Genomic DNA, 26,741 nt, shown 5'->3' with positions numbered 1-26,741 from the left:
TGTTGGTTTTCCTGCTGCATTACTGGTAATTGTTGCATTACCTAGTCACTTTGGGGGGGGGGGGGTTGTGTGGGGTGGCACAGTTTTAGGGATTGCTTCACGCAGCAAAATACCTTGGGCCAGACCTGGACTTAGGACTGTGTTGCACACAGGTACACGTCCCCTTTATGGGGATATCCCAGGTCAGTGAAGGTGCCCTAGGAAGCAGAGCCAGCCCCTCTTTCATGCGTTTTGAGGGTTTTAGTTGTTGTGTACTACATTTTATTTCATGGCTGACTGTGGGGAGTACTAAGAGTGGTATTCTTGTGTGAAATTACATGTGAGCACACTTGTGATCTTGATCACGCTTGATTCCTCTACTGAGGATGTGCCTAAATTCCTAAATTCTTAGCATATGTCCAGGATTCCTATTGGAAATCCCACGAGCCCTTAAAGGACTGGATTTCCTGATAACGCACATCCCTAGCCAAGAAGCGTTCATCTAAGAGAGGATGTACGGCTGGGTCCAGGTGTTCAGAAATTCCTGTTTGAGAGAAGGGTGGGTCACTCTTGGGTCGACCTGTGCCAGGAGAAGGACAGAGGACCTGCAACCCTGTGGACTCCCTTGGACCTCTCATGCCATCCTTCTGGGAAGGCTGCCTTGAGTTGGGATGTGAAGTCATTATTGTGATGGTCCTGCTCCTGCCAAGAATTTTGAAGGTGCTGGTAGGGGATGATGGATCTGTCCTATGGCAGTCTTACTACGGAGTGTTTCAGGGCTTTATTTGACCCTCAAGCTTTTCAGCATCTACATGAAACCACCAGGAGACGTTTACCAGGGGTGCGGGCTGAGGCGTCACAAATGGCACCTAGCTTCGCCTCTCCTTCTCAGCTAACAGAGGTGGGGCAGTTGGAGCCCTGAACCAGCGTACGGGCAGGAGAATGGACTGGATGAGGGCCAATAAACTGAGATTCAATCCAGCCAACACAGAAATACTGTTTGCAGGTGGTTCATCATTCCGGCTTAGTGACATTGACCCTGTTCTGGCGGGGAGTTTCAGACTTCCCAATCAGTGACGTCTGTAGTTTGGGGATGGTCATGGATCCATCGTTGCCCGTAGAGGCACAGGCTCCCTTCGTGGCTCAGAGTAGCTTCTCACTAGCTTAGGCCAGGGAGGAACAGCTGCAGTTGTTTTGGCCTAAAACTCCCATGATCCCCTTACATCGGCGATGCTGGCTGGAGCTGATGGGGATTGTAGTCCAAAACAACTGAGGTCACAATTTTTTTAATTTCCATTTGTATTTTAGTTGTGTTTTATTTTACTTTAGTTCATTTTTTTCTTTTTATTTACTGGACCCAATCCCAAAGTTCTTCAAGCATTTAAAATAATAAGAAATTAAAACATAATAAAACTAGCCAAGATTCAAACAACAGAAATAAATATACTAAACTAAAACCAGCAGGAGAGAAAATCACTAAAATCGCTGAGTGTCTAATAATATTTAAAATAACTAAGAAGAAGTAAAAACATCCCTTTAAAAGGTGGTGCTCTGAACCACTGAGGGAGCCTGCGCCTCTGCGGACGATGACGGATCCATCATCGTCCCCAACTTGCAGACCTCACCCTTTAGGAAGTCTGAAACCCCCTTCCAGAACAGGGTGACTGACACTTAACCGGATAGATGAGCCACCCACAAACAGTGTTTCTGTCTTGTCTCGATTGAATCTCAGTTTATTGGGCCCTCATCCAGCCCACTCCTCTGCCCATGCGCTGGTTCAGAGCTTCAACTGCCTCACCTCTGTTTAGCTGAGAAGGAGAGGTAGAGCTACGTGTCATTGGTGATGCCTCAGCCCGCACCCCTGGTTAACGTGTCCCGGCAGTTTCATGTAGATGTTGGAAAGCATGGGGGTCAACTACAGCCCTGAGGCACCCTGTAGCAAGACCACCATAGGACAGACCCATTATCCCCTGCCACCACCTTCTCTAAGGGGCATTCTAGGCAGGAGCGGAACTGTTGCAATACACAACTTCACATCCCAACCCAAGACAGCCTTCCCAGAAGGATAGCATAAGAGGTCCAAGGGAGTCCACAGGGTTGCAGGTCCTTCTCCCGGCAAAGGACACAAGCAGGCTTGCACATCCCTCACCTGGCTCAGGTCGACCTAATTGTTTCATGACCTAGTCATGTTTTATTGGGGATTGCTAAAGTAATTTGGGTATTGCTTCGGGCAGCAAAATACCTTTGGCCAGACCTGGACTTAGAACTGTGTTACACACAGCCAGGGTTCCCTTCATGGGAATGTCTCAGGTTAATTGAAGATGCCCTAGCAGGCATGGCCAGCATTCATGCATTTTGTGGTTTTAATTGTTGTGAATTGCCCAAAGTGCTTCACTGCAAAGAGTTGGTTTGTGCCCTTTTTTAGGGTTTATCACACAATCCTATGTGTGTTTAATTAGAAGCAAATGCTAATGTGTTTGACTGTGAAATGGGAGGGCACCAGGTTGGGGAAGGGTGATTTAGAGGAAGAACGGTTGGCAGTGATAGGGTTAAACTCCCCTTACCAAGATTCCTTCCTAGCTTCCATGCTTGCAGATTTTGAGGACCAGGCCTGCTCCCATCACATCTTGGAAGGTAAGACATTGTTGGTTTTCCTGCTGCATTACTGGTAATTGTTGCATTACCTAGTCACTTTGGGGGGGGGGGGTTGTGTGGGGTGGCACAGTTTTAGGGATTGCTTCACGCAGCAAAATACCTTGGGCCAGACCTGGACTTAGGACTGTGTTGCACACAGGTACGCGTCCCCTTTATGGGGATATCCCAGGTCAGTGAAGGTGCCCTAGGAAGCAGAGCCAGCCCCTCTTTCATGCGTTTTGAGGGTTTTAGTTGTTGTGTACTACATTTTATTTCATGGCTGACTGTGGGGAGTACTAAGAGTGGTATTCTTGTGTGAAATTACATGTGAGCACACTTGTGATCTTGATCACGCTTGATTCCTCTACTGAGGATGTGCCTAAATTCCTAAATTCTTAGCATATGTCCAGGATTCCTATTGGAAATCCCACGAGCCCTTAAAGGACTGGATTTCCTGATAACGCACATCCCTAGCCAAGAAGCGTTCATCTAAGAGAGGATGTACGGCTGGGTCCAGGTGTTCAGAAATTCCTGTTTGAGAGAAGGGTGGGTCACTCTTGGGTCGACCTGTGCCAGGAGAAGGACAGAGGACCTGCAACCCTGTGGACTCCCTTGGACCTCTCATGCCATCCTTCTGGGAAGGCTGCCTTGAGTTGGGATGTGAAGTCATTATTGTGATGGTCCTGCTCCTGCCAAGAATTTTGAAGGTGCTGGTAGGGGATGATGGATCTGTCCTATGGCAGTCTTACTACGGAGTGTTTCAGGGCTTTATTTGACCCTCAAGCTTTTCAGCATCTACATGAAACCACCAGGAGACGTTTACCAGGGGTGCGGGCTGAGGCGTCACAAATGGCACCTAGCTTCGCCTCTCCTTCTCAGCTAACAGAGGTGGGGCAGTTGGAGCCCTGAACCAGCGTACGGGCAGGAGAATGGACTGGATGAGGGCCAATAAACTGAGATTCAATCCAGCCAACACAGAAATACTGTTTGCAGGTGGTTCATCATTCCGGCTTAGTGACATTGACCCTGTTCTGGCGGGGAGTTTCAGACTTCCCAATCAGTGACGTCTGTAGTTTGGGGATGGTCATGGATCCATCGTTGCCCGTAGAGGCACAGGCTCCCTTCGTGGCTCAGAGTAGCTTCTCACTAGCTTAGGCCAGGGAGGAACAGCTGCAGTTGTTTTGGCCTAAAACTCCCATGATCCCCTTACATCGGCGATGCTGGCTGGAGCTGATGGGGATTGTAGTCCAAAACAACTGAGGTCACAATTTTTTTTAATTTCCATTTGTATTTTAGTTGTGTTTTATTTTACTTTAGTTCATTTTTTTCTTTTTATTTACTGGACCCAATCCCAAAGTTCTTCAAGCATTTAAAATAATAAGAAATTAAAACATAATAAAACTAGCCAAGATTCAAACAACAGAAATAAATATACTAAACTAAAACCAGCAGGAGAGAAAATCACTAAAATCGCTGAGTGTCTAATAATATTTAAAATAACTAAGAAGAAGTAAAAACATCCCTTTAAAAGGTGGTGCTCTGAACCACTGAGGGAGCCTGCGCCTCTGCGGACGATGACGGATCCATCATCGTCCCCAACTTGCAGACCTCACCCTTTAGGAAGTCTGAAACCCCCTTCCAGAACAGGGTGACTGACACTTAACCGGATAGATGAGCCACCCACAAACAGTGTTTCTGTCTTGTCTCGATTGAATCTCAGTTTATTGGGCCCTCATCCAGCCCACTCCTCTGCCCATGCGCTGGTTCAGAGCTTCAACTGCCTCACCTCTGTTTAGCTGAGAAGGAGAGGTAGAGCTACGTGTCATTGGTGATGCCTCAGCCCGCACCCCTGGTTAACGTGTCCCGGCAGTTTCATGTAGATGTTGGAAAGCATGGGGGTCAACTACAGCCCTGAGGCACCCTGTAGCAAGACCACCATAGGACAGACCCATTATCCCCTGCCACCACCTTCTCTAAGGGGCATTCTAGGCAGGAGCGGAACTGTTGCAATACACAACTTCACATCCCAACCCAAGACAGCCTTCCCAGAAGGATAGCATAAGAGGTCCAAGGGAGTCCACAGGGTTGCAGGTCCTTCTCCCGGCAAAGGACACAAGCAGGCTTGCACATCCCTCACCTGGCTCAGGTCGACCTAATTGTTTCATGACCTAGTCATGTTTTATTGGGGATTGCTAAAGTAATTTGGGTATTGCTTCGGGCAGCAAAATACCTTTGGCCAGACCTGGACTTAGAACTGTGTTACACACAGCCAGGGTTCCCTTCATGGGAATGTCTCAGGTTAATTGAAGATGCCCTAGCAGGCATGGCCAGCATTCATGCATTTTGTGGTTTTAATTGTTGTGAATTGCCCAAAGTGCTTCACTGCAAAGAGTTGGTTTGTGCCCTTTTTTAGGGTTTATCACACAATCCTATGTGTGTTTAATTAGAAGCAAATGCTAATGTGTTTGACTGTGAAATGGGAGGGCACCAGGTTGGGGAAGGGTGATTTAGAGGAAGAACGGTTGGCAGTGATAGGGTTAAACTCCCCTTACCAAGATTCCTTCCTAGCTTCCATGCTTGCAGATTTTGAGGACCAGGCCTGCTCCCATCACATCTTGGAAGGTAAGACATTGTTGGTTTTCCTGCTGCATTACTGGTAATTGTTGCATTACCTAGTCACTTTGGGGGGGGGGGGGTTGTGTGGGGTGGCACAGTTTTAGGGATTGCTTCACGCAGCAAAATACCTTGGGCCAGACCTGGACTTAGGACTGTGTTGCACACAGGTACGCGTCCCCTTTATGGGGATATCCCAGGTCAGTGAAGGTGCCCTAGGAAGCAGAGCCAGCCCCTCTTTCATGCGTTTTGAGGGTTTTAGTTGTTGTGTACTACATTTTATTTCATGGCTGACTGTGGGGAGTACTAAGAGTGGTATTCTTGTGTGAAATTACATGTGAGCACACTTGTGATCTTGATCACGCTTGATTCCTCTACTGAGGATGTGCCTAAATTCCTAAATTCTTAGCATATGTCCAGGATTCCTATTGGAAATCCCACGAGCCCTTAAAGGACTGGATTTCCTGATAACGCACATCCCTAGCCAAGAAGCGTTCATCTAAGAGAGGATGTACGGCTGGGTCCAGGTGTTCAGAAATTCCTGTTTGAGAGAAGGGTGGGTCACTCTTGGGTCGACCTGTGCCAGGAGAAGGACAGAGGACCTGCAACCCTGTGGACTCCCTTGGACCTCTCATGCCATCCTTCTGGGAAGGCTGCCTTGAGTTGGGATGTGAAGTCATTATTGTGATGGTCCTGCTCCTGCCAAGAATTTTGAAGGTGCTGGTAGGGGATGATGGATCTGTCCTATGGCAGTCTTACTACGGAGTGTTTCAGGGCTTTATTTGACCCTCAAGCTTTTCAGCATCTACATGAAACCACCAGGAGACGTTTACCAGGGGTGCAGGCTGAGGCGTCACAAATGGCACCTAGCTTCGCCTCTCCTTCTCAGCTAACAGAGGTGGGGCAGTTGGAGCCCTGAACCAGCGTACGGGCAGGAGAATGGACTGGATGAGGGCCAATAAACTGAGATTCAATCCAGCCAACACAGAAATACTGTTTGCAGGTGGTTCATCATTCCGGCTTAGTGACATTGACCCTGTTCTGGCGGGGAGTTTCAGACTTCCCAATCAGTGACGTCTGTAGTTTGGGGATGGTCATGGATCCATCGTTGCCCGTAGAGGCACAGGCTCCCTTCGTGGCTCAGAGTAGCTTCTCACTAGCTTAGGCCAGGGAGGAACAGCTGCAGTTGTTTTGGCCTAAAACTCCCATGATCCCCTTACATCGGCGATGCTGGCTGGAGCTGATGGGGATTGTAGTCCAAAACAACTGAGGTCACAATTTTTTTTAATTTCCATTTGTATTTTAGTTGTGTTTTATTTTACTTTAGTTCATTTTTTTCTTTTTATTTACTGGACCCAATCCCAAAGTTCTTCAAGCATTTAAAATAATAAGAAATTAAAACATAATAAAACTAGCCAAGATTCAAACAACAGAAATAAATATACTAAACTAAAACCAGCAGGAGAGAAAATCACTAAAATCGCTGAGTGTCTAATAATATTTAAAATAACTAAGAAGAAGTAAAAACATCCCTTTAAAAGGTGGTGCTCTGAACCACTGAGGGAGCCTGCGCCTCTGCGGACGATGACGGATCCATCATCGTCCCCAACTTGCAGACCTCACCCTTTAGGAAGTCTGAAACCCCCTTCCAGAACAGGGTGACTGACACTTAACCGGATAGATGAGCCACCCACAAACAGTGTTTCTGTCTTGTCTCGATTGAATCTCAGTTTATTGGGCCCTCATCCAGCCCACTCCTCTGCCCATGCGCTGGTTCAGAGCTTCAACTGCCTCACCTCTGTTTAGCTGAGAAGGAGAGGTAGAGCTACGTGTCATTGGTGATGCCTCAGCCCGCACCCCTGGTTAACGTGTCCCGGCAGTTTCATGTAGATGTTGGAAAGCATGGGGGTCAACTACAGCCCTGAGGCACCCTGTAGCAAGACCACCATAGGACAGACCCATTATCCCCTGCCACCACCTTCTCTAAGGGGCATTCTAGGCAGGAGCGGAACTGTTGCAATACACAACTTCACATCCCAACCCAAGACAGCCTTCCCAGAAGGATAGCATAAGAGGTCCAAGGGAGTCCACAGGGTTGCAGGTCCTTCTCCCGGCAAAGGACACAAGCAGGCTTGCACATCCCTCACCTGGCTCAGGTCGACCTAATTGTTTCATGACCTAGTCATGTTTTATTGGGGATTGCTAAAGTAATTTGGGTATTGCTTCGGGCAGCAAAATACCTTTGGCCAGACCTGGACTTAGAACTGTGTTACACACAGCCAGGGTTCCCTTCATGGGATGTCTCAGGCCAGTGAAGGTGCCCTAGGAAGCAGAGCCAGCTCTTCCTTCATGGAGAAGGCCATGCTTGAAGTTCAGGGACTTAGCAGCCTGGCCTGCCTCTTCATGGGGATGGCTGATTTCAGAACTGACAGGCATGATCACAAACTTGTAATTTGGAGTTAACAGAACACAGGCTTCTAATATTGAAGGCTGAGTTCAGAATGTATTTAAATAGTTCTCACAGAAAAGAGACATTTGCACTGAGATTGTTTACTTCACAGTATAAAAATGCTGCTGTAACTGTACTCTGGGCCTTCCCTCTCCTATTGGGGTTCAGCCCACCGCTGTGCAAACTCTCTTTTGCTGTGGGAAATAATTCTATTGCTAGTGTCTCACTGGTCTCTTTGTCTGTGCGTTGGAGATCCACGACAATACCTGGGGAGCCTCGTCTGGGATTTGACAGCACTCGTCAGAAGCACACAGGCAGAAGCTCTCTGGGGACTGCCATTCCAGCACGTACCCAAGGTAAGAGACCTTTTGAAATCCCTATTGGCTTAGCCTTCTGTTTCAGGTGACACCGTGGGTCTGATTCACACTGGACTCCCAACCCAAGACTTCTGTGAGACCCAGCAAAACAGACTTAGAAAAGTGGGCCTGGTCCATTGGAGGGGCAGATGAGGTTTAACATGGCTGGGCCCAGTGCAAAAGACAGGTCAGTAAAACAGGTACCTGAGGAAGCAAGTGAACAGAGCTGTCGTTGACACCCACGGTGTATATGTACAAAAGTTATGGGCCAGAACCTGCCAATTCGAAAACACTTAAATTGTTCAGATTCTCTTTAAGATAGCTAGGAAGAAGTTGAATGGTTTGTGGCTTAGTTTGCAAAGAGACAGGAAGAAGAAGAAGAGTTTAAATCTGGCACCTAGCAAAAGGTTTTGTGGAGCCTAGAGACAAGAACCGAGAAAGAAAGGGGAGGGAGATTTCTCCTGGCAAAGAAAGAAAGAATTTTTAGGCTGTTGTATATTTAAGCTACCTGCATTTTTTTTAATGTATCACTAGTATTGAATTGTAGGAGTAGAAATTTCAGACTCTGAAGAGTTAAATTGCATTTAGAGTTCAAGCAATTAAGAATCTCATTTTTTAAGAAGCCCACAAAACAAGAACAATGCAGAATCCATGGTAGATTCAAGGGCAGAGGCGATGGATGAGAACATGGTGTGAGCAAAAAGCAAAATCACCCTAGAATATTGCCACTATTGTGGTGAAATTGGTCGCTAGAAAATGAGTGTCCTAATAAGCCTGGCCAGCTTATGCAGACACCTCATAAAGCTAGCTGATCTACACTAACGTTTCAAGATTTCCTTACAGCTACAATGTCTGCTAAAAAAACTATAACTGTTGTAGGCATGTTTCTTAACTAACCGCCTCACTATCCAGACCAACATGCTTCCTCTTTAAGCAGAAAGCTATTCTGTAAATGAAGGTTTACTCACCACATGAAGCATTTCTTGATGCCCTAAATATGTTGTGACCTTGCTGCAAAGCATGGTGTGTGTGTTCTCCTGATTCCGCTTCATGAAATCCAAACTTCCAGCCTGATCACCTGGGGGTCTTGGAATTTGATGAAATCCTTTTTTTGCAATTAAGAAAAGGGATTATCAAGGATATCAGGGCACACCATGTTTCCAGGAAAGGGCAAGCTCATACCTTCTGTGTAGTCTGAGCTATATGCAGTTGATAACGCCATGATTAACAGCGTAATTACTCTAGTTGGGCAGAGCAGTTGGGTGTGTGGCCGGCCTCTGGCACTTACGAACAAGAGATTAGTCCTTATGGGAACCCTCATGGGTAAACCAATGACTCCCCCCCACCCCCTACTAAATTTCAGGCCACCGAACTCCAGCTAACAGATGATCAAGTATTAAGACTATGGCCGTGCATTAATGAGGTAGTTTTAGGTTGTCATTCACAGATTAAAGACACCCAGATGAGCCCTGCCACGACCACCGGCATCACGGTTCTTCAGTGGACAAGAGTGCCCTGGCGTCCAGGTGGAAAGGTCCCTACCAGATCTTCCCAGATCCACACATCACCCTGCAAGAGGGCCGTTGACCCAGATTTTGCCAGTCAAGTGTAGACAGCAACCGAGGCGGTGCTCTCAAGGACAACGCAGGCGATTTCTCCTCGACACGGCCAACAGCAGGTGTCTACTGCTTCTCCCAAGACCCAGCGGATCATGCCCGGAGACCACCTAACTTTACTCTACAAATATTTAAGGGCCATAATAATGCCCAGCCACTCTCCAGAAACCAAAAAGGTTTCATCCTACTGGTAGAGTTGGCAAAAGTCCAGCCAGCTGCATGAAGACAGACTTCGCCAGGCAGCCAACGATGACTGAGACGGCCGCTCTGTTCCAGTACGGCGGTCTTGTTCTCTTTGAACTATGCTTTACGGGAAATAAAGAAGGGAATAGTACAACTAAGTATAGCAGTAGCAGAAATAGTTAACCTTACTAAACTGTTGGATGTGTGCTTTTATTGTTTTAAACTTTAGCTGTTCCTATGCTTTTGTTTTTAAAATTTGTATATCGATTCTTAATGTTCAGTCTTTTTAATCTAATCTTTTTAATCTTTGTAAACTGCCCAGAGAGCTTTGGCTATGGGGCGGTATATAAATGTAATAAATAATAATAATAATAATAATTAAAAATGCCAGCCCATCATGAACAAGGCATACCTGTAATTGGTGTGCCTGCCTATCTCGGGCAAAAGAAGGGTAGAAGGCATACCAGTTTGAACAAAACATCACCAAAGAAAATGAACAAACTTTGGTACAGAGATATATAGACTTTGCAGCTGAGAATCTAGTGACTGAATTTGCTTCCATCCCCTTTTCTCCTCCTCCCTCCCCACCCCCTTTCCTTTTGTGTCATGTTTTTTAGATTGTAAGCCTGTGGGCAGGGATGTTTTTTAGATTGTAAGCCTGTGGGCAGGGACTGTCTTAAGAAACATTTTTGTAAGCTGCCTTGAGAGCCTTTTTGGCTAAAGGGCAGGATAAAAGTGCTTAATAAATAAATAAGGAAATAAAGGATGGAATATAATCCATCCCAGTCTGAAACCCCTCTATGCTGCCAGTTCAATGGCCCATATCAGAATGCCACACATACTCAGTGACAACCCGTAGGAGATTAGGCAAACAGCAAAAGTTATTGTGGATTACTTGGAGGGAATCTACACGTAGTACTGAAGGCGCTCGCGTGCGCCTCCAGTGCGCCGTCAAAACGATGGTGTAGACGGCAAAAGAAGAGACGGAGGAAGAGGTGGAGGAGGAGGAGGCTGGGGAACCGGCCGCATCCTTGCCGCTGCCGCCGCCGGAAGCCGAGCTCTCCAACCTGGGTGGCACTTACCCCGGCAGCAGGAGGCGGCAGCGGCAAGGACGCAGCCGGTTCCCCAGCCGCCTCTTCCTCCATCTCTTCTTTCGCCATCTACACCATCGTTTTCACGGCGCACACAAGCGCCTTCAGTACGATGTGTAGATTTGGCCTTGATTGGCACTAATTATGGGAAAGCTTTAAGAGATAGAACGCTGCACAAGATTTTGGGTTTCCGAGTTCTTTGTCTACTCTCCTTTGACCATAATGTGATTGCACTTGCTGGTTTAAAGATAAAACAATGTTAATTTTTTAGACTTCATTCAAGTTTCAGGTAGACACTTCCTGCAATTGGAGGCTTCAAGCTAGAGATGGTTAGCAAATACAAAGACCTCTTTATTAGTAGCACTGTTCTTCCTCCTTTACTGCCGTGTTTCAAAAGCAGTTACACACTGACAGATAATGGTAAAATCAGTAAACCCAGTGTAGCAAAATGCCGTAAGGATTACAACCAAATAATAGAGAGATCTCCCTCTTCTGTTATATGGTATTCCAGAAGGTGCAGAGCATATTCCTCTACCAGTATGTTTTTCCAAAGGTGAGAAATGGTTAATCTATCCAGCGTTAAATGTCCACAGACTCTATTGGCTATGTGGACCATGGGCATATAAGATCCTGCCATAGAACTATTGCCTGGTCTCAGTTCACACACCAGTTTAACAGCAGACATTATTTACAACCATAAGGTCAAAAGGGCTATTAATAATCCTTTGGAAACGGGATACACTAGATCCCATGAATTCATGAAGATCTTGCTTCCAGTAAACCTCTGACACAGCAGAGGCCAATTGAAACTGCCACAATTGATGCCATTTCTGCCCTTTAAGCTGAAACAAGAGATTTCACAAGTCACACTACAAAACTGCATGACCCTTGATATCTTACTTGCAGCACGAAGAAGAGTCTGTGTCGTGATTAACACTTCTTGCTGCACATACATAAGCCAGAACTATGGAATAGAAATTTATTAGATAATGCATTTTAGCTAGTTCCCATGGAAAAAAGACACACACACTGAGGTTGTTTACTCAGCAATACAAAACGCCTGCCATAGCTATTCTCTGGGCCTTTCCTCTCGGGGTTCAGCCCGCATAGGTGCTCTGTTTTGCTGCCGAAAATAAAGCTGTTGCTAATGTCTCACTGATCTCTTTGTCATTTTCTTGGAAAGCCACAACAATATGTATTATTGTGAAGCTGGTAACAAGTGTGAACTAGAAAGAGGGACATACTAAACCAAAGGACACTGAATGGCCGTTGAAATGCATTGGTTTATTCCGAATGGCCATAGGAAATTATTGGAGGTGTTTAGGGATCATCTACAAATCAAAATCCCTAAAGGAGTTAAACATTTCGTTTTCATAGAAAACCACGCAGAATCAAAATGCAAACTAACAGTGGTTTTACGGAACAACTACTATGACCCCCAACACTGTGATTCTAGGGATCACCCCCAAATTCAAGAAGAAATCAGAATGCAATAAAAAGAGGGTAATAGTTTTATACGCTGCTTTATAAGCACCAGTTCTAAAACACCCAAATATGAGAAAGGAATTTTGTCGCAACATGCCAAACATTGTTTAAATGTTTCTATATGCCCCGCCACAGCGCCCACACCTTACAACAGGCTGGTTTCAAAATGGCCATAGGAAAACATTGGGCTGTCAGGCAGCCCCAGAAAAAAGGGGAGCCCCAAAATTCTCGTGGAGGTTTGTAATAAGGCCCTAAGCATCCTAAGAGTTTTTGCTGGAGGCGTGCACCATTGGAATGGTCCGCACTTTGCGCATGGCCCATTAGGTTCCTTCAGAATGACCACAGGAAGCACTTTACCATACAAAACACCCCTTAGATTGCAGCAAAGGCCAATCTCTTTACATTCCCACCTCTGATACTTTGGAAGGTGGTCTATAGCGCTAATGGAAAAGTTAATAAAACAAGTTAGGAACAATAGAAGATTGTAAAGCCAGCTTCTGTGAAATATGATATACATCATCAATATGCAAACAATAATAAAGACTTCCTATTACACCTGAGCTGCTTTGGAGAGACCTCCTGGGATAATATAATACAAAGATTGTATTTACTATATATTGTCTTCAGATGGAATTGTTCATGAAATTGTAATTACTCTCTATATTTAATGAAATTTTGATAGACATATTTATGCATTAACCACTGTTTAATGAACATGTTGTGGTTGTTTTTTGTATGTTGCTGACTGAAAACTTCAATTTAAAATATTTATAAAAAAGATAATAAAAATTCCTGCCTCTAGCTCCCTTCCAACCAAAATTCAGCACCCCTCCAAAGTTACATAAAGAAACCGTGTCCTTTACCAACTTGTATTCACTGCACTTTTAAAGTGCACAATCCTATGCATGTTTTTAGACAAAAGTACTACAACTCCCAGCATTCTCCTGGCAGCTATGCTTGTTTAGATGTGCTGGGACTTGTAGGTCACTTTTTCTGTCTAAACATGCATAGGATTGCGCCCTAAAAGCTTTTAAAAAGAGGGACGGAGACTTTCGCACGAAGTAAGACCTGAATTAGAGAAAACGCCTGTGTTTGATGGCAACTTTTACTTTTGGGGTGCGCTAAAATCTTGGATTTCTCTATAAATTTATATAGCTTATCTCTATATAGTTGGGAGTGAGGAGACCAGGAAGTTGAAGCCTGTGTGTCAGGCTACATATGAAGTCTGTGAGTACCATGAACTGTACTCCCCCTGGATGCAATCTTCCCCAGTCGACGCGGGGCGACTTTCTTTTCTCAAAGGCAGGGTAACACGTGAGGTGACTGGAGATCTTAGAGATAGACATATGGATTCGAAGTGATGAAGAGAGGTAGCCGTATTAGTCTGTTGCAGCAAAACGAATAACAACAATTGTTGTTGTATTATAATAATATCGTAATATAATAGTATTATAATAGTTATAACTGAAAGTCGCCATCGGCCATGGTTTTCTTTTTAATGAGTTCAGAGTGACGTCGCTCTATACCTTCCTATCTCTACGTTGAGAACATCTCTATCCACTTGTATTGGGAAGCCAACGCGCAAAGCTAGTTCCATTTTAGAAGGGAAGTGCCCGTATGAGATAGGATTCTATACTTTTTCGTATCTCTATGTTGGGGTGACGGGAGGGGTCGTGCCGGTGACGTCGACGTGGCGCCTGATTAGCGGAGGGGCTTCGGCAGTGGCGCGAAAGCTTTGCCGGCTCAGCGGTCGGGGCGCGAGGTGGTCGGGCTCGCTTTCCTGAGACCTTGTTGCCAGCCAGTGCGGAATCTGCCGTGTGTGTGCGCGCCTATTTGCCTCATTTTTTTTGCCTCGTAAAGCCCTTGCACTTCAGCCACGCCTCTCCTGCGGCCGCCTGGTCCTCTCAGTCCCCTCAAAAGACAGGTAATTCCCCTCCCTTACATGACGCCCCCTCCTCTCAGAGCAGCCCCACAAATGCACAAGCCCCTTTTCCCACCCACCCAGCTCCGTGCAGTTTTCAGGGAGCCCCTGAAACGAAGGAGACGAGCCACCCACACTTCCTCTAGGGCGCCGATATTGAGGGCCAAAACTACTTCTTTCAGTAGACTAGAACAGAGTTTATTAAATTAGTCCAAAGAGAACAAGGTAAAATACGTTGCATAAGTAAACATGTTGCATAAACTGCTAAACATGCCACGTAGCAGTAGTAAAGTATGAGCTGGCTCTCTATTTGTTTTATCTCATCTGGAAACAACAGAGTGTTAGACAAAGGTTCTTTTGCCCAGGGGCGAGATCTAATTAGCCCCAAAGCACGACTCTCTACTTTCACAACGACAGAGGGTTCAAAAAGCGCTTTATTGATTTAAATCAAGATCTGAGCTCTAAAAGGCGAGTGGTCAGACAGAAAACGAAAGTTAAGTACCCTTATATAGTTAGTATCTGGGCTTTGCCCAGTGACAGTGTTAGCCAATCAGAACATAAAGTTTAGCATAACAGTTATCTTGCTCTGTATTCCTTTCCTCTTACAACAACCAACACTGTTCCTTTGTTCCACATCAACAATGACCTTCCAGGCCGGAGCTAGAAGTAACTGTTTTTGTTAAATAAAGGGGGAAACAAGCTGACTTATCGCTTGCTGTAAAAATGGCTGCAATTCTACTTCCTTTCTAAAATGGCTTCACTTTGGCTAACATAGCTTTCTTTTTCTAACAAGAGCAACAGCTATTTATGTCTTATTGTTGACACTTGTTTACATTTTCATTAGCCCCTGAAACGAAGGACACGAGCCACCCACACTTCCTCTAGGGCGCTGATATTGAGGGCCAAAACTACTTCTTTAAGTAGACTAGAACAGAGTTTATTAAATTAGTCCAAAGAGAACAAGGTGAAACACATTTAAAATTCTACATAAAATTATAAAAAGTGCCGCATAAAATTATACCTAGGACAGCGTTTAATATTTGGGCTTTACTAATCAAGACCAAGAATTAAAAGTATTCTAGAAGCAATGCAATTTAAATTGAGAAGGTACCAGTGTGTGTTTTATGTCCTCAGAGCTCAGAATCTCCACTACAGTTAACAGTGATGGATTCCCAGTTTCTTTTTCTAAGGACTTTACTGCAAAGGAAGCTACACACAATTACATAGTGATTAGTTCCTTGTAACAAAGGGCTTAATTTTTCTTCCACAAATAAACATTTTATTTTATTTAATAAAGGGTTTAGATAGGCTCTCTAATATAGCCAAAATTCAGCCAGGCAAATCCTCCAGTGCTGCTGGCCCACAAATGCATAATCTGGCTTTATCTGATATGCTCAGGATTCTTGTCAGTTGAACCTTTGATTCTATCTGTTCAAAATGGAGTTGGGTAAAACCCTTCTTGTGTTCCATTTTCATAGAGAATGACAAGTATTTTTCATGTTGATGCTGACATTTTGCAGTTGCTAACCAGCATACAGTACATAAAGAGGAATAGGCAGCTATGTCCATTTGACCTCCCACATCTAGAACTCTTTGTTTGAAACTGTTTCTGGTTGATTTGCAGGTGAATGCAGTGGCTGTGCTGAGAATCCATACTGCAGTACTGCAAGCCATACTGCAAACTTTTGAAACCGGGATCATCCCAAGGTTAGTGCTGTCCGTTCCTCAAGGCACATCTTAGGGAGTCTGTCTTCACCCATTTGATTTATTCTGCACCAATAATTAGTCATCCTGACATGTATTAAGCCTCTTCACTCAACTTGGCTTTTAAATAAGCAGGAGTAGATTTTAGGATTCCTAAAACCAAATGCAGAAAACAGCTTTGAACCCGTTCAGTTGTAGTAATATCTGAAAATCCCAAATTTCTGCACTAAAAATTAACATTCCTTTAAGCATGTGTCTAACAGCTACGTCTTTTCATTTTTACTCTAGAGTAGGCTCAGGGGTCCTGATCTGGATTGGGATCCTAGAGTAGTGGGGACTTTTAAGATTCATATTGGAACCCCTACACCTACTCTACAGTTATCTGCTAGACAGGTTTAAAGTGATGTCTGTTTTGGTTCCTACAATGAGACATATCAGGGCTTGATCCTTCCTTGAAGTCACAGCTGGTGCAAGGGAACCCGGCCTCCCCAGATCGTTGGCAGGCATGGTGCTGTGGTTATTGAATCACTGGTGGTGGATAGAGGGGAAGCCTTATCATTTATCATCGCCTTATCACTTACAGTGGGAGGACTCAGGACGATTTACTTACTGTAAATGACCACTTGCCTGGTGGGTGGGTATTGGAAGAGCTGTTATCAGGTCAGGAATCCATCTTTAAACCCCTTCAGTGTAAGAAGGGGGCAGCTTTTATTTATTTTCAGTGGGTTGGATTCAGACTTAGCCATACATAGAGAGCTTCGGCTGTTGGGCGGTATAAAAATGTAATAAATAAATAAATAAATATGTAAAGTAGACTCATTGAAATAATTTCTTATTTCAGTGTGTCTACCCTTCTTTCTACCCATGTCTTTGGCCAGTATCCAGCACAGTCTGCACCAGCTGAACCCACAGCTACCGCAACAGGAAGTTAGCAGTTTCAAAGCAATCAGGAATGTGCCAAAATTATTGTTTCTGGAAAGATACAGATCAGCAAAGCTTGCATAAGGTTGCTCAGCTGATCTGTTCCATTCCAAAACCTAGTGTTTTGGCTCATTTCTGGAATTGCTTTAGAAACCACTAGCTGCCTGTTGCACTAGTGATGTGTCCCACTGATGCAACAGAATGAGCGGAAGTGTTGTAACAGTATTGGATACTGCCCTTTCTTCTCATCAGTGATGTGGTGTGGAAATTTTTCAGTGCTTAATTTTTCTGTGGAAATCTTTCCATTTCATAAGTTTATCAGTAATAATGAATCTATGTAAATTGCAAATGCAATAGTAGGCAAACTTGGCTGTTTCAAATTTGTAATTCATGTTTTTCAAGTGATCATCCCTAGCAAGTATGTGAGAGAGTCGTTGAAAAACATATGTCTCAGTGCGAAATGGGACTAATTAGTAGTGACAATGAAATTGAAGGTGCCCCAGCAAACTCAGTGGAAGAGAGTTGAACTCCCTTGAAATAGATGAATGGTTGTCAAATGTCATGTTTTAAAGCTTTGATGTTTACAAAGAACGAGCAAAATAAGCATACTAAATTAGATCACTTTCTGGACTGTGTGTAGGCTGCAAAGTATTTCTGTCATCCCAGTTCTTTTGAACTTATTGTATGTGCTGGTCTATAACCGAAATAAACAAACAAACAATTGTATGGAATACTGGGCACTGTGAACAGATTTCCTTCTTAGTGAGCAAGTGGGAAGAGTAGAGCCTGTACATGTCTGATGTACCTCTGTAGGTAAAAGGGCTAGTGTTGTCTTTTCAAATGAAAACTGAACATTTAAGGAGGCACTATAGCTGCTCCTGGAACAGTGGGGGAAGTGGTGCTGGGGGCTGCAGAGGGAAGGGGAATTGGAACTTGGCTGAGGGGATACTCCAGCCAGCAGAATAAAGTGCTGGATCCAACCCTATGATTGTTATGACTTCATATTCATAAAACATGATCAATGTACATAGCACTTTTTGTTTGCTAATGGCATACATGGGCCACCAGAATGTTGTCTTTGTTTTGTGTTGAACAACAATACATTTTCATAGAATCATAGAATAGCAGAGTTGGAAGGGGCCTACAAGGCCATCGAGTCCAACCCCCTGCTCAATGCAGGAATCCACCCTAAAGCATCCCCGACAGATGCTTGTCCAGCTGCCTCTTGAAGGCCTCTAGTGTGGGAGAGCCCACAACCTCCCTAGGTAACTGATTCCATTGTCGCACTGCTCTAACAATCAGGAAGTTTTTCCTGATGTCCAGCTGGAATCTGGCTTCCTTTAACTTGAGTCCATTATTCCGTGTCCTGCACTCTGGGAGGATCGAGAAGAGATCCTGGCCCTCCTCTGTGTGACAACCTTTTAAGTATTTGAAGAGTGCTATCATGTTTCCCCTCAATCTTCTCTTCTCCAGGCTAAACATGCCCAGTTCTTTCAGTCTCTCTTCATAGAGACTGATAGGGCTTTGTTTCCAGACCCCTGATCATCCTGGTTGCCCTCCTCTGAACACGCTCCAGCTTGTCTGCGTCCTTCTTGAATTGTGGAGCCCAGAACTGGACGCAATACTCTAGATGAGGCCTAACCAGGGTTGAATAGAGAGGAACCAGTACCTCACATGATTTGGAAGCTATACTTCTATTAATGCAGCCCAAAATAGCATTTGCCTTTCTTACAGCCATATCACACTGTTGGCTCATATTCAGCTTGCAGTCTACAACAATTCCAAGATCCTTCTCGTTTGTAGTATTGCTGAGCCAAGTATCCCCCATCTTGTAACTGTGCCTTTGGTTTCTATTTCCTAAATGTAGAACTTGGCATTTATCCCTATTAAATTTCATCCTGTTGTTTTCAGCCCAGCACTCTAGCCTATCAAGATCACTTTGAAGTTTGTTTCTGTCTTCCAGGGTATTAGCTATCCCACCCAATTTTGTGTCATCTGCAAATTTGATCAGCGTTCCCTGCACCTCCTCGTCCAAATCATTAATAAAAATGTTGAAGAGCACTGGGCCCAGGACTGAGCCCTGCGGTACCCCACTCGTTGCCTCTCCCCAGTTTGAGAAGGTTCCATTGATAAGTACTCTTTGAGTCCGATTCTGTAGCCAACTGTGAATCCACCTAATAGTTGTTCCATCTAGCCCACTTTTAGCTAGTTTGTTAATCAGAATGTCATGTGGTACTTTGTCAAAAGCTTTGCTGAAGTCAAGATATATGACGTCCACAGCGTTCCCACGGTCCACAAGCAAGGTTACCTTATCAAAAAATGAGATCAAATTTGTCTGACAGGACTTGTTCTTGACAAATCCATGTTGGCTTCTAGTGATCACCGCATTGATTTCAAGGTGTTTACAGATTGACTTCTTTATAATCTGCTCCAGAATTTCCCCAGGGATGGATGTCAGACTGACTGGTCTGTAGTTCCCAGGTTCTTCTTTTTTGCCCTTTTTGAAGATAGGGACAACGTTAGCCTTCCTCCAGTCGTCCGGCACCTCACCCGTCTTCCATGATTTTGCAAAGATAATAGACAAAGGTTCTGAGAGTTCTTCCGCTAGCTCCTTCATTACTCTAGGATGCAGTTCATCGGGCCCTGGAGATTTGAACTCATTCAAGGAAATTAGGTGTTCTTTGAACATTTCTTAATCAATCTCAAACTGTAATCCTGCCCCCTCAACTTCTGCTTCACTTTTTCCAGGGGGGTCATAGACCCACTTTTGGGAGAAGACTGAGGCAAAGTAGGAATTGAGCATTTCAGTCTTTTCTTTGTCATCTGTTATCAATTTGCCATCCTCATTAAGCAGTTGAACCACCATTTCTTTCCTCTGTCTTTTACTACTCACATATCTGAAGAAAGCCTTTTTATTGCTTTTAGCATCCCTCGCTAATCTCAGCTCATTCTGAGCTTTAGCCTTCCTGACGCCATTTCGGCACTTCTGCGCCACTTGTCTGTACTCTTTTTTTGTAGCCTGGCCTTCCTTCCACTTCCTATATGTGTCCCTTTTTGTTTTCAGGTCATCTCTAAGCTTTTTGTGGAGCCACATTGGTTTCCTCTGTTGTCTTCTATCTTTTCTCCTTGTTGGAATTGTTTGTAACTGTGCCTTTAAAATTTCCTTTTTTAAATCCTCCCACCCATCCTGCACTCCTTTTCTCATTAGGCTCATTTGCCATGGGACCTTACTTATCATAGTTCTGAGTTTATTAAAATCAGCTTTCCTAAAATCCAGAGCACGTGTATGGCTACACTCAACTTTTGTCTCCTTCATAATCAAGAATTCAAGTATGACGTGGTCACTTTCCCCCAGAGTTCCCGTAACTGCCACTTTATCCACTAAGTCATCCCTATTGGTCAATATCAAGTCAAGGATTGCAAATCCTCTAGTTCCTTCCTCCACTTTCTGTAGGAGAAAGTTATCACCCACACATGTCAGGAATTTCTTGGAAGGGCCGCTTTTGGCAGTATTGGTCTCCCAACAGATATCAGGGTAATTGAAGTCCCCCATCACTACTACATCACACTTCCTTGAAACACTGGCAATTTGTTTCTCAAAAGTTTCATCCTCGTCTTCTCCTTGATTGGGTGGTCGGTAGTAGACTCCGATTATCATGTTCTTTTTATTCCTTGCCCCATTTATTTTAATCCAGATGCTCTTGATGGGGCTCCCAGTCTGATCCGCCTGTATTTCTGTGCAGGGATAGGTATTTTTAACATATAGTGCAACTCCACCTCCCTTTCTATTTCTTCTGTTCTTTTTGAACAAGTTATATCCTTCAATTGCTATATTCCAGTCATGGGAGACATCCCACCAAGTTTCAGTTATACCTATCAAGTAGCAATTTTGAGACTAGTAACTCTTACCCATTTGTGCCAACACTATAATTCAGCCTGGTAAATTGCTTGCTAGATGCTTACAAGGCCATAAAACCATTTGATAGTTAGGTTCATTATGTATCAATGTTTCATTCAGGTTTCTTTCTTTCTATCTTGTGATCATGATCTAAAAGTGCATGTATGTTAGAATCTGGGCGTAGCTAACTTAGATATGGCTGATTGAAATGTCATCTATGGTCTATGCTGCTGTGTGCCATAAAATCTCTACTTTGCATACTGACCTGAGGATGAGAATCAGCTGATTTATATACATAAAACAAAAACAAAAGTTTTTGCCAGTCAATTTTTTGCCTTGACTAGGAAGAGAGTGAAATGCGGGAAAGTAACATTTTTTATTTTTCAATTAAATGGTTATTTTGCAGGATATTTAAAATACAACCTAGTGCTTACAGAAAGAGGAATATTCTTCAAAATGTCTAAGATTGATAAAATGAGTATCCTTGGTGTGAGGAGCTTTGGTGTAGAAGACAAAGACAAGCAAGTGATCACTTTCTTTAATCCTTTAACTCTCTTGGTTGGTCCAAATGGCGCTGGAAAAACGGTAAGATTCAAGTGGATTTAATTTCACTTTAGATGAAATTAATTTTCATGCCCTCTGAATTGCATGGGGATGTGGCTAATAACAAAATTCAATTTTCAAAATGTTACGGCCCAGTGAGGATACAATTCTTCAACAAAGTGTGCATGGGTATGCAGATCTATTTGCCCAGTCATTAGTTGAGGATGTGAGCCTTTGTGCAGTGAACACAACTATCTTGCTGAATTATAATGGTTCTTGGATTGGATTTGTAATGCTTGTCAATACATATCTATGCATTATAATGTGTTTAAAATAATAGACTATGGTTATGACTGGAAAATGTTGAGGAAGATGCTGGTTATGACTATGGGAGATCTTGATAGTGCATGAATGTGCATTTAAGAAGCCAAGTTTGCACAATTACTTTACTTGCCTCCCCTGCATGTTTAACAGCTCGAATGAGTGACCAGCTCATATCAAAAGTGTAACACCTAGCAGAAGGAATTTGCAGAACTATGCAAATTAGCCTCCATGATTGGAATATCTGGATCCCTGCTAATGGAGGCTGCTCTACATAATTCCATGAGATGACCTCTTCCAACATTAATGTTCCCATAAATAAACATGTTGCATAAACTGCTAAACATGCCACATAGCAGGAAAAAGTAAAGTATGAGCTGGCTCTCTATTTGTTTTATCTCATCTGGAAACAACAGAGCAACAGCTATTTATGTCTTATTGTTGACACTTGTTTACATTTTCATTAGACAATCATAGAATGCCTCAAGTATATTTGCACTGGGGATTTCCCGCCTGGCACCAAAGGAAATTCATTTGTCCATGATCCAAAAGTAAGTATTAAGGTTGCTAGTGTGTTTAACAACTACTACTAACTACCAGCAAGTAGAATAGCATGATTGTGGCAGATCAGGAATACTTGAATGTATTAATAAAGGAAAAAGAAAAGTGACAGCTGGCATGTTTTATGCATGCCTCAAGATGTAGACTTTTTCCATAACAGAAAAATATTGAAGTATAAAAGTAGAAAAACAGGATAAAAGATATATCCAGAATAACTGGTTCATAAACATCCAGTTGAGAAAGTGACCTGGTTCGTACACAACACTAAATCCCTAGTTTCTTGTCCTACCTAGGGACTTATTTTCTCAATCCCTGGGTTATTTGTTTCCTTCCGCCTTCACCCGCTTCCTTGCTGTAACCCAAATGCCTCTGCAGTGCTGTAGTACGGGTATGTAGAGCACCAGGCTTTTTTATGCCTCTGCAGTCTGGTGAAATAACCCATTAACAACCCACAGTTCTGGGCTGATATGTAACAGCAATTCATAGTTTAAACAACCCAGAATTCAAAATCCAAAGATAAACCATAGGTTCTCTTTCTGGGTTGTTTGTGGTAAGAAACCATGGTTTGCTACCGGAGCTGCATTTGCACATCACAACAACCCAGAATTTAACAACAAATTGGTAAATGAACCATGGGTGAGCGTTATGTGCAAACCAGATCAGTCTTGTTTGTAGAAATAATATTTGTTCCATTATATCTTATTTATTATGAATTCTTGATTTGTTTGCAAAATCTTGTTTGTTTTGCAATTAAATAATACAAGCCACATGAAGTGCTATTCTTCTGAATGTATATAAAATGTACTTCCATTAAATGTTCGATTTTATCCAGAGAGGCATAATGACTTTTCGACACAAGCTGAAGGAAGACCTTTTTATTTTCCCAGGCCTTTTAGATGCTTTTTCAGAAGTGTCTTTGTTTTATGGACTTTTCTATTACGTGGTTTCAACATCTATTGCTGCTGTCAGTGTTCTGCTGTTTAATACAATTGGTTGTTTTAATTGCTAGCTGCTCTATGGCCTCATCAGAATTGAAGAGCAGTGTATAAATACATCTAAGTAAATAAATAAAATATGTTTATTATCAGTGTGTGTCCTTATTCTACCTCAGGTTGACAGTCTTGGATTTGGATTATTCCCACCTTAGGCCTGCCCTCTTCTATGACCATGTGTAACAGGGGTGATGAACCTCTTTCAGCCTAAGGACGGAATGCTATTTCAGAGAAGCTCTGAGGCCATATTCCAGTGGTGGGCAAAGACAAAAGGAGAGGGGCCAAAATTACCAGAATATTTTATCTTAAAGCTGTTACTGCCAGTAACTAAGCCTTAGGAAAGGCATTTCAGCCTTTTAGAATGGGGAAAAGCAGCACAAAAACCCACCAAATGATCAGTGGTTGGAAGGAAAGGGGTGTAGTCATCTGGAGCCAGATTGCAAAATGTTATGGCCCAGGCATGAGGTTCTGCACCCCTGACGTATAGGTTTCCATGTGGGTCAGATCATTAAAGAAAAAGAAGACACTTTAGCTTTCATAGTGGCAGAGGAATTCCCAAAAGTGCATGTTTTCCTGAATGCTTAAAAAATAGAAAATGTTTTAGTTGTGGTTGTTACAGTCACAGAGGTGTAAGCTCTTCTTAGTCCAGGTATCATCTCTCTGCATTTCTCACCCGTTTCTAAACACTTTTTTTCGCTATTCCTCAGAAAATATTAGGCCAACCCTACCCCTACCCCCACCTCACAGGAAAAAAATGTGAAACTAGCAAATTGTGTGAAGCATGCAAATTGAGCATTTTAATGTATATGTCTTAGCTCCCCAAACCCAAAGCAACATCCTCTTAAACAGGTTATGATAAAATCCAATAAAATTCCATAAACAAATAAAATCAAACAAGAATGAGGAACAACTCACAAACCCCTATGAAATGACTTTAAAATAATAATAATAATAATAATAATAATAATAATAATAATAATAATAATAATACAGGATTTCCTGTGCTGTATAAGAGACAATAAGAAAAGTGGAAAGTGAACGTTCTTGGATAGGGAGTTCTATAGCCAGGATTTGATTTAAAAATAAATAGATCTACATGCTCATCTCCTCTTGTTTTCAGATCTGCATTCTTCATTGAAATGAATGGGACACTCTTTATGCATATACTAGAGAGCAAGTGATGATGGCGATAGTGTTAGAATTAGTTGAGATTATTTTACAAAGGTTTTTTTGTTGTTGCTAAAGGTTGCCAATGAAACCGATGTCAGAGCTCAAATTCGACTTCAGTTTCGCGATGTTAATGGAGAGCTTGTAGCTGTCCAACGATCCATGCTGTGCACTCAGAAAGGAAAGAAAACAGAATTTAAAAGTCTTGAAGGAGTCATTACCAGAACAAAGTGAGTGAGTGGGTAGATATGAGAACTTTCTGTTACTTATGTTTTTTTGCTTATGCCTACTCAACATTTCTAACACCTATCTGCTGTTAACCAGGTACAACTAAATAAAATAAAACATTGACACTTTATTTGTTTGGAATATTTATGAAATGTAATGGCTGAGATCCAAATGATATTTCTCTAGTGCATCCAGTTATTTCTTGTTCTTTTTGTTAACTACCTAGTTGATTACCTAATTCGGGTGGGCAGACTTCAGGCTTGTTGGATCTACTTTGTTTTTTTATTAGAACACCAAGGTCCATCAACCAGAGCCTGATGCAAAAGTCATATTTAAAATTAAAGAACAGGGTGCCTCTGAACATACTCTGGGTCTAGGAATTTGTTTAAATATCAGAACTGAACTGAGCCCCCAGACCTGTCACACAAAAGGCCACCTAATTTAGGTGGGAAAAATAGTTTTGTTGCTGCTAAATAATTGGGAGTCATAAGTTCTTGCTGATTTACTGGAAATCATGCAGAGATCTACCAGTAGACTGAACTGCTTTCTGCCCTCCCCTGTAGATATCATACACTTCGCTTTTGTAATATTGCATTTAAGGAAGAATATGATGTATTAACCTGGGGACCTGATCCACTCAGGGCCCAGTCAAAACAGATTATGAGGGTACCCAGATGAAACAAACCACTTGTGCAATGAATAGCATACAGTTTAATGAATGCACAGCTGGAATATGGATGAGGGATATGAACAACAAATGCAAAAGAAAGCTTATACATGCTCCTCAATTGGTAGACCATAATCTCCTCAACTGTTGTTGTATCAGTTCTCAGTATATAACAGGGTGTCACTACAAAGGCCTTAAATCTCTGGGCAGGCAAGTGCTCTTCCTCCTCCCAAAGTGAGAACAACAGGCAAGCCAGCCTGCTAGATTTTATAGGTGTTTCTCCTAAGTTCCAGGTTTCATGAAAAATGCAGGCTAGGAAACAAATCATTCCCTCAAAAGAAGGGGGCTCAGCTTCTCAGAGTGAGGAGAGCATTAGCTCCAGTTTCTCACGAGACAGTGAAAGGCATCTTTATCTAAGGAATGAGTAAGCAGCAGGAAGAGCCATGCAGCTGTGAAATTGTTCACTCTCTGCCACCTGTTACCATCTATGCTGTCAGTAAATATGAAATCTACTTCTAGCATATCCACAGTAAAATGCCCAATATACAGAAGTCGCTGTGCACTACAGATGCTATATAGGATGCTGTGTATGTTCACACTTGACTCCTCACCGTTCTTACGACCAATCCCAATACAGATGTATTGAAAAAAGCTAGAAGAAAATACTATAAAATGTCACATTCTTATAAAAGGTATAGAAGGGTTTCTATATCAAGAGTGATTTTCTTATAAATGAGCCCTTCATTATGGAAAAGAAATGGTGGGCCTATGGTCTGACCTTGTTAAAATTGCTTTTCATGAGAGTTTTTGGGGTTGTACTAACATTGTCAAACTCATGTTTTCCTGTCTACATTCATACAGACATGGAGAGAAGGTCAGCCTGAGCTCCAAATGTGCAGAAATTGACCGAGAGATGATTGGTGCCCTTGGTGTTTCCAAGTCTGTGATTAATAATGTCATTTTCTGCCATCAAGAAGAATCCAATTGGCCCCTAAGTGAAGGAAAGGCTCTGAAACAAAAATTTGATGAGATATTTTCAGCAACAAGGTTAACTTTTATCTATAGCTTCTTTAATAGAATTAAAAGATTGATTCCTTTTCATCATAGCATTTATTTATTTCATTATTTACAAATCATAGAGCATTAATATGCATAATTTCCTAAACACAGTATGAAAAAATAAATCACAAGTATTCACATCAAAGGAAAAAATGGAAGGTTAAATATCATCCTGAAGGTTATTTTTCCAATATGCTACAACCAGAACCCAATTTCTCATAAATCCTTTGGTATTACACCCCTTTGATTTCTTAAATAATAAGTAATCTTAAACATAACATCAAGGTGCCATGTCTTTAAATACCATTCTGAAATAGAAGGAGCGTTACTTTTTTCCTCCAGTTTCTGGCTCT

General features: G+C 42.8%; 1 protein-coding gene across 1 annotated transcript in view; it reads left to right on the top strand.

Moving 5' to 3' along the window:
* The first annotated feature begins 14,096 nt into the window (after nt 1-14,096).
* RAD50 (RAD50 double strand break repair protein) overlaps nt 14,097-26,741 on the top strand; it is a 56,976-nt gene continuing 44,331 nt past the window's right edge. The window contains exons 1-6 of the mRNA XM_063120696.1: nt 14,097-14,330; nt 15,952-16,034; nt 21,257-21,435; nt 22,182-22,265; nt 24,513-24,664; nt 26,191-26,376. Coding sequence (XP_062976766.1) covers nt 21,307-21,435; nt 22,182-22,265; nt 24,513-24,664; nt 26,191-26,376 — 551 coding nt within the window. The 5' untranslated portion in view covers nt 14,097-14,330; nt 15,952-16,034; nt 21,257-21,306. The remainder of the gene's footprint in view (nt 14,331-15,951; nt 16,035-21,256; nt 21,436-22,181; nt 22,266-24,512; nt 24,665-26,190; nt 26,377-26,741) is intronic.

The sequence above is a fragment of the Elgaria multicarinata genome, chromosome 3 (assembly GCF_023053635.1).
Source record: "Elgaria multicarinata webbii isolate HBS135686 ecotype San Diego chromosome 3, rElgMul1.1.pri, whole genome shotgun sequence".
Classification (NCBI taxonomy): Eukaryota; Metazoa; Chordata; class Lepidosauria; order Squamata; family Anguidae; genus Elgaria; species Elgaria multicarinata.
The sequence above is the reverse complement of the archived record's forward strand: the minus strand, read 5'-3'. Positions and strand labels throughout refer to the sequence as shown.